This window comes from Oryctolagus cuniculus, chromosome 8 (genome assembly GCF_964237555.1).
Source record: "Oryctolagus cuniculus chromosome 8, mOryCun1.1, whole genome shotgun sequence".
Lineage (NCBI taxonomy): Eukaryota > Metazoa > Chordata > Mammalia > Lagomorpha > Leporidae > Oryctolagus > Oryctolagus cuniculus.
Window position 1 is genome coordinate 76,974,276 of NC_091439.1, and position 18,989 is coordinate 76,993,264.

The 18,989-nt window shown below is 40.8% G+C and overlaps 1 protein-coding gene across 4 annotated transcripts in view; it reads right to left on the bottom strand.

The window, feature by feature from the left end:
- HERC3 (HECT and RLD domain containing E3 ubiquitin protein ligase 3) overlaps window positions 1-18,989 on the bottom strand; it is a 143,908-nt gene that overhangs the window by 39,906 nt on the left and 85,013 nt on the right. For 3 of the 4 annotated variants that reach the window (XM_008267611.4, XM_008267612.4, XM_070047873.1), the window contains 6 exons: window positions 14,939-15,063; window positions 12,919-12,978; window positions 10,036-10,147; window positions 9,549-9,738; window positions 7,267-7,430; window positions 7,035-7,148 (listed from right to left, as the gene is read on the bottom strand). In XM_008267611.4, coding sequence (XP_008265833.1) covers window positions 7,035-7,148; window positions 7,267-7,430; window positions 9,549-9,738; window positions 10,036-10,147; window positions 12,919-12,978; window positions 14,939-15,063 — 765 coding nt within the window. Of the gene's footprint in view, window positions 1-7,034; window positions 7,149-7,266; window positions 9,098-9,548; window positions 9,739-10,035; window positions 10,148-12,918; window positions 12,979-14,938; window positions 15,064-18,989 lie in introns of those variants that run through there. The other variant, XR_011378348.1, reaches the window with a different exon arrangement.

Sequence of the window (18,989 nt, forward strand, 5' to 3'; positions counted from 1 at the left end):
ATTAGCCCTGGGGAAACTAAATCCTGAGAATGAATTGTGAGTGCTCTCAACAGAGCTTTTTCCAGTAAGCCATCCCTGCCTCAGTGCTCGGCCTAAAGAAGGTACTCCATCAACACATGAATGCGGTGATGAACTCTCTAGGGAGGAGACTAGCAGTGAATAAATTCAACCACTATGGCGTATATCTAGGAGGACATTACAATTTCATTTATTGGGGGGAGGGAATCTCTTCAGAAAGTTTTTGTTAGGTTACAGAACAAGCATTGTTAACAGAAGCAACAAAAACTAACACTATAAATCATGTTATTCCACAGCAATATTCCTCCAACAGAAACCGGGGATTTCTTCTCAGAGTGCTCTATGAATTTTTTAAATGATAAATGTATGCTGAATGACCTGCTTATGATAATGTCATACCAAATGATTTACATTTATTTTAATGACTGCGCTGTCAGGTTAATACTTAAAATGTCCACAGATAATGAAAAAAGCAGTCTTGGCAGGTAAATGCTGCACCTGTACCAACGAAAGGCCGCTGCAGGCCTGGGTGGATGAATAAGCTTTAGCAGCAGAAAAGGGAGCTGAGTCACAGCAGCCAGGCCTGACAGCAGGCAGTCCTCACCCACGCTGCAAGCGGCAAGATGGGCTCAGCCTCAGCAAGACTTGCCTGTTCATAACAGTAAGTCAATGCAGTCAATCTGCATCCCACTGATTTTGGCGTTTTGTCTGTACTTAATTTCTACATTTGCTTTGGCTTTATAATTGTTTAAATGCTATATGTGTGAGAAGTATATACACACCTTTTTGTGTACATGGACATTTAAATGAAATAATTTAAAGGCAATTTTAATTAAAATCTACCTTGTTAATCTTTCAGAATTAAGTTCCATTAGGGATCTTGGAATACGTCCTGAAGCTAACAAACACTAATGAAAGACAGTTCCAGTCCAGTGACACCGGGTATGGACTCCTGTACATAATTCCAGGCTGATCTGACTCACTCTCATGCCTACCAACCAAATTCCTTGGGATTGAGGAAAACAAAAAATCATCATAACAAAGCACTGTGCAAAGTTATCTTTCTATCTAGTTATCTACAAAAAAGGTACGAGCAATTTGGGAAAGTGGACTTAACACTGGTGCCAATATTCAGAATTTTTTTTTCCTTTCAGAAGAGATTAGTTGATTCTCAAATATATATTGGTGTGTAAGGTAAGGTAGAGTTTTGAAGTAAAGTGATACTGAAGAAGTGATTATCAGTGACTACAGTTAAGAGAGAAATTCTGAGAGGTCCTAAACTTTTTTTTTTAACTTTTATTTAGTAAACATAAATTTTCAAAGTACAATTTATGGATTACAATGGCTTCACCCCCATAACTTCCCTCCCACCCGCAACCCTCCCAACTCCTGCTCCCTCTCCCCTTCCATTCACATCAAGATTCATTTTCAATTATCTTTATATATAGAAGATCAATTTAGTATATATTAAGTAAAGATTTCATCAGTTTGCACCCACACAGAAACACAAAGTGTAAAATACTGTTTCAGTACTAGTTATAGCATTACTTCACATTGGACAACACATTAAGGGCAGAGATCCTACATGAGGAGTAAGTGCACAGTGACTCTTCTTGTTGACTTAACAATTTGACACTCTTGTTTAAGGCATCAGTAATCACCCTAGGCTCTTGTCATGAGTTGCCAAGGCTATGCAAGCCTTTTGAGTTTGCCAACTTCAATCTTATTCCGACAGGGTCATAGTCAAAGTGGAAGTTCTCTCCTCCCTTCAGAGAAAGGTACCTCCTTCTTTGATGGCCCTTTCTACTGGGATCTCACTTGCAAAGATCTTTCATTTAGGTTTTCTTTTTTTTTTTTTTTTTTTTTTTGCCAGAGTGTCTTGGCTTTCCATGCCTAAAATACTCTCATTGGCTCTTCAGCCAGATCCAAATGCCTTAAGGGCTGATTCTGAGGCCAGAGTGCTATTTAGGACATCTGCCATTCTATGAGCCTACTGTGTATCCCGCTTCCCATGTTGGATTGTTCTCTTCCTTTTTTATTCTATCAGTATTAGCAGTCTTGTTTATGTGATCCCTTTGACTCTTAGACCTATCATTATGATCTATTGTGACCTGAAATTGATCACTTGGACTAGTGAGATGGCATTGGTACATGCCACCTTGATGGGATTGAATTGGAATCCCCTGGCACATTTCTAACTCCACCATTGCAGAGGAAACTCTTCCGGATCTAGTGGATGTGACACGAAGGACCTATGGGGAGAGCAAGGATGCCCACCGCTTGGGAGCCCAGCCACGGAGTCTACGCATCTTTGCTGGAAGGGGAGATGAGGCAAACCCTCAGTAACCCGAGACATTGGCAGGGAAACAGCAGAAGGAGCCTAGAGGGAACAAGGCTTAAAGCCCTGCTGGGGAAAGTTCGCCAGGCTAACTAGAGGAGAGAGAGAGAAAAAAAGAAAAAAGAAAAAAAAAAGCGACAGGAGCTCCTAAACTTGATTACAGGGATCCAAGAATGGAGAAGAGGACAGGAGATAAGGTAAGACATTAACAGCTTCAGGCCAAAGCATCAGAAGTGTTCCATTTTCCCAGGTTGTTGAAACTGAGACCCAAAACCCTTGAGGTCTATCAGCAAACTCCATCACATTCTGCTTACAGACCAGGAGCCACAGCATTTCTCCCATCCCAAAGCTTCCCGGATCTGCTCTCCGCAATGCCTCTCTCCCCACAATCCATCCCGAGTCCTTCTAGCCCCTCTTTAACACCCATCTTCTGCAGCTCCTGTCTTTCTTCCTGTCACCCCTTGCCCCAGAAGTGAAAGAACCCAGTCTTGGAGGAAAGGTTAAGCTACCAGAGAAGAAGAGTTGTTAAACTGAGGGCAGGGTTACCATTCTTTCCTTTGTGTGGGCTGGCTGAAAAGAAATCCAAAATTGCTTCATTAGGAGACAGAGCCAAGGCCAAAGAGATCCTTCCCAGAGTCAGTGGTCTACAGAGAGCCAGGCACTGAGGCAGGCAGGAAGGCACTGAGGCCTTACACAACCCAAGGCTGCAGCTCCACAGCAGGCAAAGGAGGCAGGGGCATTCAGGCAAAAGCAGTTACAGGGGCTGGCGCTGTGGTGCAGTAGGTTAATCCTCTGCCTGCGGCGCCGGCATCCCATATGGCCACCAGTTTTAGTCCTGGCTGCTTCTCTTCCAATCCAGCTCTTTGCTGTGGCCTGGGAAAGCAGTGGAAGATGGCCTAGGTGCTTGGGCCCCTGCACACGCATGGGAGACCAGGAAGAAGCACCTGGCTCCTGGCTTCAGACTGGCACAGCTCCGATGGTTGCGGCCATTTAGGGAGAGAACCAATGGAAAGAAGACCTTTCTCTCTCTCCCTCTCACTGTCTGTAATTCTACCTCTCAAATAAATAAATAAAAAAAATTTAAAAAAAAAAAATCAGTTACAGAGCCACATGAAAAAGGGCTGTTTTTACACCTACAGAATTTGTATTCAGTCTATGAGTTTGTGTATTTGAATACAGTTTCACTGATTTTTATGTTCTGAATATGGAATATTTTTGAAATTGGGTTCATTCCGGCATTTCTGTATTATGCAAAAAATAAATCTGAATGATCTTGTGCCACAACTGCTACCCCTAACTTAGAAGGATGCATATGAAAATAAAAATGTGATCACCCCAACAGGCGGCTTGTCCTGGCCTATTCATTCCCCCAAAATGAGTGTAACAAATATAAAGCTAGCAAAATACCGACAGATTGTATTTCAAGTGTCTCTGCCTGACAAGGGGTTGCAATGCGACCCAAGTTCATTTTTAAAGTATGTGAACTAGAACCAACGAATAAGTAAATATAAGTATATATATTTCAAGTCAATATTCCATAAACCTGGCTATGTGGGGCAGAGGCACTGCACAAACACTGTCCATACCTGCTGTGTGGAGAGGAAAGAGTTTCTTGCTTCAGGCCTGCCTTGTCTCACAGGTGGACAGTACCAGAACTTGTAGTTAAACACTGCCCCCATGTGCTGCATCTCCTTGAACACACACAAGATCCATGCTTTCTATTCCCTTTCACTTTTGAGGGATTTGTGTTTTGCCACAGAATGCCTGGCTGGTGCTGCCCTCTATGGGAGCTTGGCGTCGCTGTCTCTGCTGTTTGGTTTCCAAGCTCTCGTGGTGGCAGGTTATTAACTGAAATAAACCACTACCGCACTTCTTCTTAAACTGAGCAAATGTCAGCCACTTCCTCAATGTTTCTTCTGCACGTATGTGTTACAGTCTATTGTAATTTCTGAAAAGGAAAATTATTGCGCCTCTGCTCTAAACATTCTGCAAAGGTTGATACCATGTCCCCATACTTCTCCATGCCCAATGACTAGTAGGTGCTCAAGTACTGCTTAGTGGAAAACAGTTAACTGAGGGTTTCTTATATATACTAAGCATTCTGCTAAGTAAGGACTTTCCATGTCTTCTCCCATTTGTTTTCACATTCTGTTGTAGTTCTCATTCACAAATGTGGATGCTTATAGAAATTAAGTAACTCATCTAAAGATAGAGTGAACAGACCAGAGCTGAAACTTCAGCCCAGTTCTTTCTGACTGGAGCATGTGCTGTAATATACACACTCTCCTGTCTCACCTACCAAGCCAAAAAAAATTAACAAAAAATCCATTTTTTATTATTATTACTATTTACAAGTAAGTAAAATAAAAAACATTTATATGGAATAGCTATAGCATATTAGGTTAAAATGTAAGATATCAAGAAATTTAAAACTTTGATTTCTAATAGCTTTATACCTCATACAACATACCTCATACAAATCACAAAAAGGTCACACTTCATATCTTTATAGTAACCACTTTAATTACTAGAGAAGATAAGCATCTATATATTTAAGATCTGATACATTATGAAATGTTAAGAGAAAGAATTATAAAAAATGGTAAATGTTGCTCATTTATGTATCTCCATTCAGAGACTACAGTCATGATAATCTAGATTTTCATCAGCAACTTCTTGTCAGGGTCAAAAAGAAGTCAATCCATTAGAATTATTTTACTCAGCATCAAGTCACAGAAAGAATAGATTAGGAGAAGAACTGGCTTTTACAGCAAATTGAATTGGTGGAAAAATTGTGAATTTCTCTGGGCCTCCATTTCTTAGCCTGGGAATAAAGCAAGTAGCCTAAATAATCCATATATCTTACTTTAGCACTTTATCATTTAATGATTAATCACAAGTTGATAATAACAGGAAAGTTTATCTTCTTACCGTTTCTAAATTCAACAGTGAAAGCAGCGTTACGGCTAACCCCCATGTTCAATTTCCCATGTCAACCCCTTCAAACACACCAATTCATTTTTACTGAAAGGTTTATTTTTTTCAGAGTAATAAGAAAGTATTATTAAAAAATACAACATGTTAATTTTAAAAATTTCTAGAAAAAAATGCCAACAGTGTGTCTAGCACTAATCATCTATTATTTGACAAAGAAAACAATCTTACCTATTATCAATGCCTTGCTTATGGAGACCACTGTTGATCTCTAAAACCCCATAGGGAAAATATCACCCTAATATTGATGATGAATCTGTTAAACTATCAAAGACTCACCTCAAATATATTTGCTGTACATGGCATCATTAAAAAAAATTATCCTGCTTTCTAACGTAACTAAAATTTACACAAATGCCACAGACAAAGATTCCTAAAGGGCCCTGCATATATCCCAAAGCCAGTTTGCCATTAAAAGTGGCTCCTACCTTTGCCTGAATGGTATGTATAACAGAGTGAGAGCTGGGTCAGGGATATGTGACGTTGTTGATTTAGGATTATATGTGCAGAGATGGCCCCTCATGATTCAGGCAGCTGATATAAGATGACTGAAGTAGGCTAGCTGTCAGAAGATGATAATTAGCAAATGATCCTTTCCCTCAATGACAGGCACAAATCAAACTGCAGTGAGGATTGTGGTAATACAGTCTAAACTTCATCTAAAGAGCTACTGTTGAACTCCAGCCAATTGTTGCCATCTGGGAAGACAGGTTGTCTTGCCAGAACTTCCAATTTTCAAGAAAAGCTGGAAATTCATGTTTTTATGTGTCTTGACTATTTAGATTATGGATCTTATCTTTTGGATATTAGTTCAGCTGTCCCCCAAAGGCTCATGTTTTAAAGGCTTGGTCCCCAAAGTCTTATGTTAATGGTTAATGGATTAATGTTCATGGTTAACAGATTAAGGATAGAAACTTAATCCAATTATGGTGTCTGAGGTGGAGTATTTGGGGATGTGATTAGATTGGATTAGGCAACTCAGGTTGGGTACTGAATCATGTAGGTTTCAGAAGCAGAGACCATGTAGAGATGGATGTGTGTGCTCTTTGTCTCTTAGCTCATTGTGTGATGGCTCCTCTGTCCATGCTGTACCATTTCCCATCTACCACCCTCATCAGACAACCAACCAATGGGGCCACTGGATCTTGGACTGTGAACATCCAAAACAAGCCACAATAAACCACCTTTCTTAAGTAGTTCCTCTCAGATACTAGTTATACTGATGAAATGCTAATACAGTGGTTAAAAACACATAAAATATACAACATTTGCCATTTTTAAGTGTAAAGTTTAGTAGTATTAAATACATTCACATTGCTATGCCATGATCTCCAGAACTTCTTCATCTTTCAAAACTGAAACTATATATCCACTAAGTACCACTTCCTCTCAGGCCATGGGAACCACCATCCTACTTTTATTCCAGTAAATTTGAGATAGCCTGATATTCCATACTGGCAACTAACAAAATTAGTAACATTCTGGGCAACTACACACTGCTGACTCCTTGTGATACTTATGATTATTTAAAGTACTCAAAGTCTCAAGAATGCAAGAGCCAGCTGGGTGAAGAACAGGTCTGACATTAACATCAAAGTCAGAGACGGCTCAAACATGCTTTGTTGTCTTGATTTGTAGTCTAAAAAGACAAAAGCTTTAAGACACACTTTTCATGAATTCTTACCATCCCTGCTTGATGCAAGAACCACATGAGGTAGTCTTCCTGAATGTCCACCAGACTGGAAATCTCAGGAATGTAAAAGGTATCATATTCCACGTGTTTCACTTTAAGGTTCACCTGATGGAGAACAGAATAAGAACAACTAAAGCCCAGGAGAAAATGGCTTCCCAGAGAACACCCCAAACACTTCACCCATCTACTTACCACTCCCGCTAATGGCTCCTAATATGCTCACCTTATATAATTTCTCCAGGAGCTTGAGAGCTGCTGTAATATAATTGTTAAATAGTACTGGAATTAAAAATGTCTTTCTTCCCCTCAGTAGATAAAGGACTGCACCTTTATAGAGATTAACCAGCTTCATGAAGTACTTTGGGCACACCTGAGACCACCAGTTATCTTAAGAAAGAAAAAAAAACAGATATGTTTTAATGTGTAGTCTTAAGCAAGTCTTTATGTCTGCTGCCTACCAGCTAAAAATCTGCTCTGGTTAGAGGATAAAAATTAGTCTAAAACACAGTTTCCCAAAACTGACTTTAAAAAGAATCTATTGAAACATTTCTGGAGAGAGTAGGATCTTACAAGAATCACTGGAGCCTTCTCTGTAAAGTCTTTGCTGCTCACGCTGGAGGCTAACCTAGACATTCAGCCCCATGGACACACATGGACAGGACTCACAGACTTGGGGAAGGAGTGCTGTCCACTGTATTAGTCCAAAAAGTGTCCCTATATCCTAGTCCTTCTGGCCCTGCCCTCAGCCACCACTGAAATCCTACACCCGGCATGCAGAGAGCAACACCCTGAGAACCTCACCAAGATGGAGGCCGTTCCTTCCCTTCCAGGGGCATATTTAGTTGGAAAACTAATTTTGTTTCTCACCAATGTTTTTTCACAATCAGATAAGAAGCCTATTCTATTGGCACCTACTTTGTTAGAAATAAAGTTAGCCCTACTGAAATATTTAGACAATGAAATAATATGATGTCTGAGATTTCCTTTAAAATATTCCAGAAAAAAAAATTAAAAGGTGGCAGTAGGGGGTGGGGGATGAATAAAACAGAGAGCCAAATACTGACACCTACTGAATCGTGTGTGATGAGTACATCTTGTGTTCTCCCCACTTTAGGGTATTCTCTTAGATTTTGAAAATTAGGATCAGCTAAAAATAAATTAAGTGTAACACTGAATAATCCTAATCTCTTTGTGTTATCTGACCTGGAAAAAATAAAATTTTTAAACCCCAAAGCTGGGGCCAGCGTTGTGGTGCAGCAGGTTAAGGCCCTGGCCTGAAGCGCTGGCATCCCATATGGGTGCTGGTTCGAGACCCAGCTGTTCCACTTCCAATGCAGCTCTCTGATGTGGCCTGGAAAAGCAATGAAAGATGGCCCAAGTCCTTGGGTCCCTGCACCCACATGGGAGACCCGGAAGAAGCTCCTGGATCCTGGCTTCAGATCGGCACAGCTCCGGCCATTGCGGCCAATTGGGGAGCGAACCATCGGATGGAAGACCTCTCTCTCTCTCTGCCTCTCCTCTCTCTGTGTAACTCTGACTTGCAAATAAAATAAATAAATCTTTAAAAAAATAAATAAATAAAACCCCAAAGCTTAGAAGTCAGGTAATATTTTCCCAGAGACTGACACCTATCTCACATCTACTAGAACACCTGAGACAACATGTCCCAAAAGGCATTTGATCTTGAAAAAACGTAAATACTGACAGAGGACTACTGCTGTCATGACTATTTCTGATTTCTCTCTCCTGCAAAGGTGGAGGCAACCAGGCAAAGCCAGTTTTCCAGGAACACAGGTCTCTGTACTCATGGGGAGACCACACTCAAGTAACACCCGAGTCCATCTAGAACATGGAAGTTACTGAGTTGCAACAAACACTTAAAAAAATTTACCAGGGGGGAAAAAAGTAAAAGCCAAATGACAGACTTTGTGATTAACAAAAACATCTCAGGCGCTATTCCCATGAGAGACACTGTCCAATTCACTGAGGAACGGAAGGTTCTTATCTCAGCAAAGTGTCCGGAGCCTGCAAAAATCAGTGTTCACTCAACTGTCCTAAAAAAGAAAAACAAAACAAACATTTGGTAAGTCCCCACTAGGTCATTTTCTTCCTCTCCTTTTATTTTTTTTTTTCCTGGAAACTTCTGTATTACCTGAACTTCATTTCACTCCCACCCCCTAAATAAGAGATGCATACTAATTTCTGAGGCACTATTAACCAAATGTGGGAGGAAAAAAGAAAGAAATTTAAAATCATCGAACTTCGTGATTATTTTAAAATCAAGATTAATCTAACATGAATCATTTCAAACAACCTAAATAAAGGCCCAATTTCCTTAAATTGAAAATGGGTTATAAGAGAAATTAACAGCAAAGAAAGAAAGGTTTAAATGTTAAAGATATTAAATGTCATTAAATTCTTGGATTTCAATCCACTGGGATCCAGTGGTCAAACCAACAAAATAAATAAGCACAGAACCACTGGTATGGAGCTTAGTAAATTCACCTAATACTTTGCTGGGGTTTGTGTCCAGCCGCAGAATAGCCATAGCCAAGGGGATAGTCAACGATATGTAATACTTAGAGTCCTGGAGCAGAGGAAACTCTGGCAGTATTAAATAGATTCTCATTGCTTCAACATCCGGTGGTGAACTTGACAACTGAGGAATCAGGCAACTTTCAAAGCTATTTAAGATCTGTAGGAGGGAACACAGTAATGAGGAAAGTCAAACATACCTGAGACCTAGTTTATTCATGTCTCAATTCACAAGCTACTTTATGGATTCACAGCTCCACTCATTCAGGATGCAGAGAAACTGCAGGAGCCAGCTGTTGGTGTAGGCTTTCAAGACACACCAGTGAAAAGAAAAGCCAAAATTCCTTCTTATGCAGGCTTTATACTCTGGAAGAGCATTTCCTTGGAAAGACTTAAGCCAAAAGAAAGCAAAAGATAGCTCAAATTCCCAAGTGGTTTGTAAAGGTAAGGAACATACCTGTTCCAGAATCATGGAGTGCTGAGAGTTCATTAACTTCTCAAATAACACCCTAGTTGAGTTCAGGTCAATTCCAGGGACTTTGGGGCTCGTTTTGAAATGTTCATCAATTCTAAACAATAAAAATGTAAAAGAATGCAATAAAAGAAAAGCAAACCAAATCTTCTAATAGGAATTAAAAGCAGGTAAACAAAATAGTTTGCTCATACTGATGAGATTTAAATTTGACAGACTACTACATCCTGGGGAAGCCCAACAGAATAAACCTCACAGGAGTCATTTTTTGAAGATGATTTTAACATTTTCAACATTTTTTTCTTCAAGTACAAGGACCATTTCAAGTTGAGCCTATCTTGAAGTGCATATGTAGAGTGTTATTTCCTTGACTGACTATTGTATTTCTGGTCTTTTTCTACAGTTGTGGTGCCTTGAGTGAGATGTACATGTGGTGACTAGGTGCAAAAAACACCCCCTGCCTAAACTGGCCCACTCATTAACAAATGGCAAGTACAATCACCCCATTTGAAGCCTAATGAACGAGGCATATATAATAAAAATCAGATCTACAACAAATGCAAAAGCTAATGTCTCTTTTAGTTAACACATGAGATACAATTACATTCCACCAAAGACTACTTTCATAGCTACTGTTTAACTTCCTAGCGATTATATCATCATTTCAATTTTGTCTTAGCCTTTTAGACTTAGAGAACCTTTTTATAAAGTTCTCACTCTTAAACATATCCATCTTATAATTTACAACAGAGCTTATTTATTTACAAAACTGACTTCTGTTTAAGAGTAATGGAGATGCTAAATTTCCATACCCTCTAACAGCAATGTTACAATCCATGAAAACATAAATTGAGTTTCTGACATTAAAAAAAAATTATATGTGTTGGAATTTAAATGGTAAAAACAAGAGGAGTTGCATGGACTTTGCTGGTCTGTTGTTGTTGGTCTCAAAATAAATGTGTCCAAACATGGAAATTAATTCTGATCTCCCATATGTAAACTTCCATATGTTTAGAGGTATTTTCTACATGCTGTTAAAGAAAATACTTATCTATATGTACATTGCTTTGTAACTTTGGACTTCATTTTGACTGGTTTCCTGTGATGTATTTTGTATAAACTGAAGAAGCAAGCTTCCCAAACTAGTACAAATGTCAGCTCAATAAAAAGCTTTATCTCCAACTCTAGTGAATCCTTGGTACCAAGGATGAATAACTCAACAATGCTGGTGAAAAGCCACACCCAGCCTTTATAAATACTACCCTTCTAAAATAGTTTCTCAGCTTTGGGACCACTGACTTTGGGGGCCAGACAATTCTCTGCTGAATTGGTGGAACTGGACAATTTTTTGCGGCATGTCTGGTCTTTACTCTCAAGATGCCAGTAGTATATCCCTCCCCTACTGCAACAACCAGAAATACCACAAGATATTGCCAAATGTCCCTGGGGGGCGGGGAGACAAATGACCCTGGTTAAGAACTACTATTGTAGAAGACCAACATCAGCAAAATCCGGAATACTTTCCCCCAGGCAAAGGTTAATTACTTAATAAAACACAAACTGAGTCATCTCCTTCCAGCTGCTTGAATGATACAAATGACCTCCTAATCTCAAACTATAACTGAAGAGCTCTGAAGCAACCTCTTGACCCCTAGCTCAGGAAACATTCTTTCAAGATGTCAACTTGACTGGGTTAAGGAATACTCATGGGCCTGGAGTGAGGGTATTTCCAGAAGAGACTTGAGTCACTGGAAGGAAGATCCACCCAATCAGCTAAGGACTGAGCTAGAACAAAAAGGCAGAAGAAAGGTAAATTTGCTCTATCTCTGGAGTTGGAGACACACTTCTTCTGGCCTTGCACGTCAGATCTCCAGGTTCCTCAGCATTTGAACTCTGGGACTTAGGCCAATGGCCTCCCCAGAATCCCAGGCCTATAGCCTCGGACTGTGAGTTGCACTGACAGCTTCCCTAGATCTAAGGCTTTGGAATTTGGACTAAGTCACACCACTAATTTCCCTGATTCAGCAGCTTACAGATGGCACTCATGGGGCCTCTCAGCCTCCACAATCATGTGAACCAGTTTCCATAGCAAATCATCCATCCGCTCCCTATCTCTAACCTTCATTCACCCATCCATCGTTCTCCCATCCTTCCTTCTATCTACCTGTCTTACCTACTCTTTCTGTGAAGAACCCTGTGTAACACAGGAGTTGAGGGACAGAAATGGGATTCACACACAGAACTGAAGACTAACTCATCTTGAAATCTCAACAGCCTGGTCACAGGTAGAAAAGGACTAAGAGATCATTAGGGTTTGAGATCACCAAAGATCCAAATGTGTGACAACATCCTTGTGCTCTGTCATGTTCCTGGGTTGCATGCTTGCAGAAGTGATAAGGCCAAGTGAAGAGACATTCTATTTACAACTTGGCAGGTGAGTTTCTAATTTAATTTAATTGTGAGCTGGAATGGACTCCAAGGAGCCTCTGAAGCCTTCTTGGAACTTCTCCCTAAGCTCATTTCATTTGAAAAACTATGCGAGCCAAACCGAAGAATCAAGGAGATTTATTTAAAGAATTAAGAATTTAAGAACAAATATTGCACAAAAATGGGTAATGTTTTAGAATACCTTGAAAAATCTTTTCATTACACCAGTTCTTCCTAAGATACATATAGGCTCACTGGTAACCTGCTCCATTGCCAACCACACATGAATCAGCATTGCCCTTCTTGATGTCCTCTCATTCATCATTATTAGGCATTGCAATTGTTACAAAAAGCTTCACTGAATTAAGGCCAACCACCACAGTCGTTGCTGAGTAAGTATCTGCATCACATTTGAGTTTTTAAAGACACTAAATCACTTACTTTTTTTCCAGAAAACTTCCATTCCAACAGGCTGCAGAAGACAATATCTGAACAACACCACTGATCAAAGAAGAAGAAAAAGAGGGAGGGAAGCCTTTAATAATTACAAATAATATTTAAATATCAGCAATAAATCAATCCGTTCACTCTATCAGAACAGGTTTCATTTATAGCAGCTATTTCTTACGCAGATGAAGCCTTGGAAAATGTACACTAGCTTTAGAGAAATAGTGTATCACACCTTAAAATGGACAAGCACTTAAACTTTCTGTATGTTTTTTAAGAGTATCAAAGCTCCTCAAAGGAAGACACTTGCACCCGATAACCATCAGGAACAGTCTTCTACCACCAACCATCTCACACATCCCCCTGGCTCACCTCCAAGCATAAACACAAAATAAAACTAGAAAAAAAAAAAAAAAAGGGCGGGGCGGGGGGGCTTCTGAGCTGATTTTCCAAACACAGAAATTATCCTTGCAAATGAACAACTGACCAACTACTTCCATTTTGTTGCTCATCTTTGAAGAAAACTAAAAATTGGAGAAATGGGTGCTTATTCCTTTTACCTAAGGTTACACGGGCTCTGGGAAAATTGAGGACCCAGAGTGAAACTGCATGTCTGCAGCATGATTTAGTGTAATGCAAAGGGAAGAAATGAAACAAATACACAACTGGGAAAGAAATTAAAGGAACTTGGCCGGCGCTGCGGCTCACTAGGCTAATCCTCCGTCTTGTGGCGCCGGCACACCGGGTTCTAGTCCCGGTCGGGGCACCGATTCTGTCCCAGTTGCCCCTCTTCCAGGCCAGCTCTCTGCTGTGGCCAGGGAGTGCAGTGGAGGATGGCCCAAGTACTTGGGCCCTGCACCCCATGGGAGACCAGGATAAGTACCTGGCTCCTGCCTTCGGATCAGCGCGGTGCGCCGGCCATTGGAGGGTGAACCAACGGCAAAGGAAGACCTTTCTCTCTGTCTCTCTCTCTCACTGTCCACTCTGCCTGTCAAAAAAAAAAAAAAAAGAAGAATTGGTGTTGGGTAAAACATACAGAGATCACTCCTCTCTCCTCACTTTGTAAATGAGAAAACAAAGAACTGACAGGCAAGCACCATGTCTACAATGTCCGGCTGATGACCAGTCTGGGCCTCTGCCCCTTTCCCCTAACTGTCCTTCTGGCCTGAACTCAGCATAGCCACGCTGAGGTTCAAGGGATTCGTAGCCATGGAGCTGCTCTAGCACATTCTCAATGTTCCTTCACCCAGAAAGTTAACCCCTGGAGAGTCCCAAATTTTAGAGTCCTGGGCGTTTGCTCCATTATTGCACATGTCATAAAGCAAGTCCTGTCATGCCTATTTCAGGGAATGACCACCAGTGAGCAGAGTTTGATTTACTCATTCAACTCTGCAGATAAAACAGAAATGCTAAGGGAAGCCAATGAAAATGCTTAAATACAGAGAGAAAAATTTCACCTCTAGGTATAAGTTGGGTGAAAGTCCTCATTACTTTTTATTTTCCCTACATGACTTTGAATCATTTTGAATGGGAAAATACTAGAGATTTTTCCACTCAACCATTTTGAATGGGAAAATGCCAGAGACTCATCAGATAAGGCAAGGAAACAGCAGTTTTGGATTCCCGGTGCTTTGAGACATGCATGTGAAGAAACACATGGGCTTACAAGACAGCAGCGAGTTCTCTTAGCAGAAAGGTCTTATCAGATCTTTATCTGTCAGGATTTTTAAGACCTTACACTGTACTTGATCTTCCTTGAAAGGCTGAGAAGCAAATTACAACCTTATACTGAGCAAGGCAGGTGGACAAACACTCTGAAAACTGAGGAGCCACCCATTCTGTTATTTGGAGTTCAGGGGAACATCCCTGAACATAACTGTGGGGGAAAAATTTCTTTAAATGTAAAACTCCACTTACATTCATAATCTCAGTGTGCAAGTAGGGGAAAGTCACTAAGCTAGAAAGTTCCAATACACCTTGGAAAAAAAGAAAATGAAGACCAGCAACCACATACTTGATTGTATTCGCGTTGTTGTGTTCTGACAGTTTTTGTCTCCACACTGCTAAGGTTTCATCATTTATTAAACTGGTATAATGTGCTTGGTTCACAGTCCTGAAGTCAACAGCAGGAGAAGAATTCTGGAGAATTAAGCATAATGGTAAAAAAGAGAAATTATGTGGCTGGGATCTTTCTCCTCTTTGTCCCCTGATGCTCTCTGTGTTTCCTTCATGAACCCAATGCTAGTATGTGCTCCCAGATCCCCTCCCACCCTTCACAATAGCCTTTGGCTACTGATTCACCCTTCCATATCCAATGGCAGGTGGTGGTGCAGTATAATGGCCCAGCACTCTTGCCTCAACTCAAGGCTGATTCAAGGCCATTGCAACTTCAGAGCTCCCCAGGGCTGAAGTTCAACTTCTCCCTCTGCCCAATACCACTTCCATCTTCCCCAAGTAGATATTCATCTAGAAAACACTCCCCAAAACCTGACTCTCAAAGTCTGCTATCAAGGAAAACCAACCCAGTTCAATTTTTCTGCACTTCTTTCTCTTTGCTTTGAATTACCACAGTACCAGTTTTCTAAGGCGTTAGTCATTTGTCATAATTGTTCACCAGACTCCAAACAAAATGTATTATTAAAATGTCAGAGCTCAATTATAATCTATACTACAAATAATCTATGCAACCATAATGCTTATTAATTTCTTGCTCCAAGTATATTGCTATACATTTATAAGAAATTGGTCAAAAGGATGTGATTAATGGCCTTGACAGTTCCAAATTCTGCCCCAAATTATACATCCTTCATTCTCTAAATTTTATATATATACACGCATGTATGTTTTTGTGTGTATATATATACATATATGTATATATATACACATAGAGACAGACACACAAAAAAAGTACATGCATGTACTTTCATTTGTTGAAGTTGCTTATTTTCCCCAAACCTTGTTCTTGATCTGAAATTAAGAAAAAGATGATAGTGTTTTGTATCTCCTAAACTTGTTATTAATAAAAGAAACAACATAATATCAAAGCATTTACCTATCAATTCTTAAGATGGTATTTTTTTCTCCTTTGTCCCTACACATAAACACAAAACTTTCCAAGTAAATTTTCTTCATACAGTCATGAGTTAAGAGATCACTATGGGTGAAAGGAGGACAGCATGTAATAAATCAGAGATGCTTGAGCAAATTTTTGATCAACTGGTTTTTGATAACTATTCTACTGAAAGAACTAAAGTCATCTTTAATTAATTACATAGAGGGACTTTATAAGTCAAAGTAGTCACTTGAGCATCCACCAAGGTTGTCTCTTTTCATCCTGCTTTTTAAAATTTGTTTTGTGTTTACCCGAAGCTTTCTTTTCTTAAAAATGTATTTATTCAAGAGATAGACAGAGAGAGAGGGAGCATGTGTGAGAGCAAGCACGCGCCCATCAACTGGTTCATTCCTCGAATGCCCACAGCGGCTGGGGGTGTGGGGCTGGGTCAAAGCCAGTAGCTAAGAACTCAGTCTGGGTCTCCCACATGAATGGCAGGGACCCAATAATTTGAGTCACTGGCACTGCCTCCCAGAATGCTCATTAGCAGGAAGCTGGAATCCAGAGTGGCATAAGGGCTCAAACCCATGTACTCCAGTAAGTGGCTTAACCACTAAGCCAAGTGCCTGCTTTACACTCCAGTTTTAAAACCACTGTTGTGTAAATTTTAGTTTTTTCTCCCAAAGAGGTAGCTACATAACAAAAAAAACTTCTAACACAAACTTACTATAAAATTTAGCGTTGGAACAATTTTCTCATTCTTCATTACATGTCTAATGATCACACATGCCTTAAGTGAAATACAACCTCAGAGTCACTTACAGAACCAAGGAAAAACAGCATTTCTCTATGCCTTCTGATTACATACAGGTCAGAAAAATACAAAGTAAAAAAAATGCCATAGGCCAGAGTTTCTCAACTCTGACTAGACTTTGGATCACCAGAGGAACTTTAAAAAAATCCTGATGACAGGGCAGTGCCATGGCACAGGAGGTTAAGCCACAGCCTGCAGTACCAGAATCCCAAATGGTTACTGGTTCAAGTTCCAACTGCCCCACTTCTGATCCAGCTCCCTGCTAATGCAGTAGAGATGGCCCAAGTTCCTGGGCCCTGTCACCATGTTGGAGACACAGAAGAAAGTCCTGGCTCCTGGTTTTGGCCTGGCCTAGCCCCAGCTGTTATAGCCATTTGGGTAGTGAACCAGGAGTAGAAGATACCTCTCCCCACCCCCATAACTCTTTCAAATAAATAATCTTAAAAAAAAAAATCCTGATGGCCAATGGCCAAGTCATGCTCCAGACCAGTTAAATCAGAATCTCTAGAGGCACCAGTATGTTTTTTTAAAAGACGTATTTATTTTGAAAGGTGGAGTTACAGAGAGGTAGAGGCAGAGAGAGAGAGAGAGAGAAAGAGGTCTTCCATCTGTTGGTTCACTCCCCAGATGGCTGCACTGGCTGGAGCTGCACCCATCCGAAGCTAGAAGCCAGGAGCCTCCTCTGGGTCTCCCATGCAGGATACACCAGTATTTTTTTTTTCTTTTTTGACAGGCAGAGTTAGACAGTGAGAGAGAGAGAGAGACAGAGAGAAAGGTCTTCCTTCTGTTGGTTCACCCCACAAATGGCCTCTACGGCTGGCGCGCTGCATCAATCCGAAGCCAGGAGCCAGGTGCTTCCTCCTGGTCTCCCATGCAGGTGCAGGGCCCAAGCACTTGGGCCATCCTCCACTGCCTTACCAGTATTTTTAAAAGCTCCCAGAACAGTCAATCAGCAGCCAAGGTTGAGAATCACTATTCCAAGAAAAGCCAGGATATATCACCTAGTAGACTCAGACAGACAAGTGGACACAGACACACATACAGACACTTATACTCTGAAGAATCCTAATCATTTTGACTCTTCAGTTCTCTCCAGGGAACAAGAGGTAAGATGAGAGTCTTTGCTTACGCTCATTAAACTGCCAAGACCTGGAATCAAATGTAGTATAGGTGTACCTGAATCTAAAGCTTCCTTCTGCTATCTCAAGGCCTCTGGTTAATGAGTGAGTCATCAATTGAAAAAAACAGAGCCTGCTTTTCTTGGCTCTTCCAAGTGACATGATAACAGGGTAAGCGCATGATTTCATCAGTCCCTAGACCTCAACAAACATCTGTGGATGACAGTTTAAGTGACAGTGCATTGGTTTCAGTTTTTAAGAGGAAGAATGACACCTTCCAAAGTCACCTTCCATTTTTGCTTTCCTGTTCCTCTGGCATCTTACATTTTCAGCACACACCTCTTACCAGCTGTTGAAACTTAGACCAGCCCTGTCTTTCCAGCATAGGCGAAGCTACTCACCCCTTCTCCACATGCTGTTTTCAGGCCCAACCGTGTTAATTACAATAAATTTTAAATGCAACTCTGTATGGCAGACACCATAGTTATGAAAGGAATGAAACTATGTTTCATGAAGAATTTCACAGGAAAATTAAACTGGGATAACATTATTCAAGTCCATTTCTTAGGGAACAAATACTCAGCACGCTACTTTGTGCACACACAAGGTTATCATCCTGCAGAGCTTTTCCTATTTTGCTTTACTGGCATCTTGAAGAAACGAAAAACAAGCTCAGCTTTCCTCAGGATCTCTCTGGGAAGCTCTGCAGCTGGGCCTAAAATAGGTCCAGAGCTGCGATTCCAAGTCAGCTCAGAAGACAGCACTCCACAGCCTTCTTCAGGCCCTGACCTGCCAAACAACGCATTGTGGGTTTCATCTGTCCAAGGAGGAGCGGCAGGTTCCTCCGTACCTTCCCACCAGAAACCAGAGCATTATACTGCCTGCGGCACCCCGTGTGTTTACAGATGGCCGCACAGCAGACTAAGGGGAGTACTGCCAGGACTGAAAAGGGCCCAGTGATTCCACAGCTGCTCATTTTCTCCCCTGCATCACTAGCAGCCCCTTCACTGCTCCACTAGGGGGAAACGAAGGAGCAAGCCTGTCGCAGATAGCTGGGCCTGAGAAATGCTTAGCAGGGAAG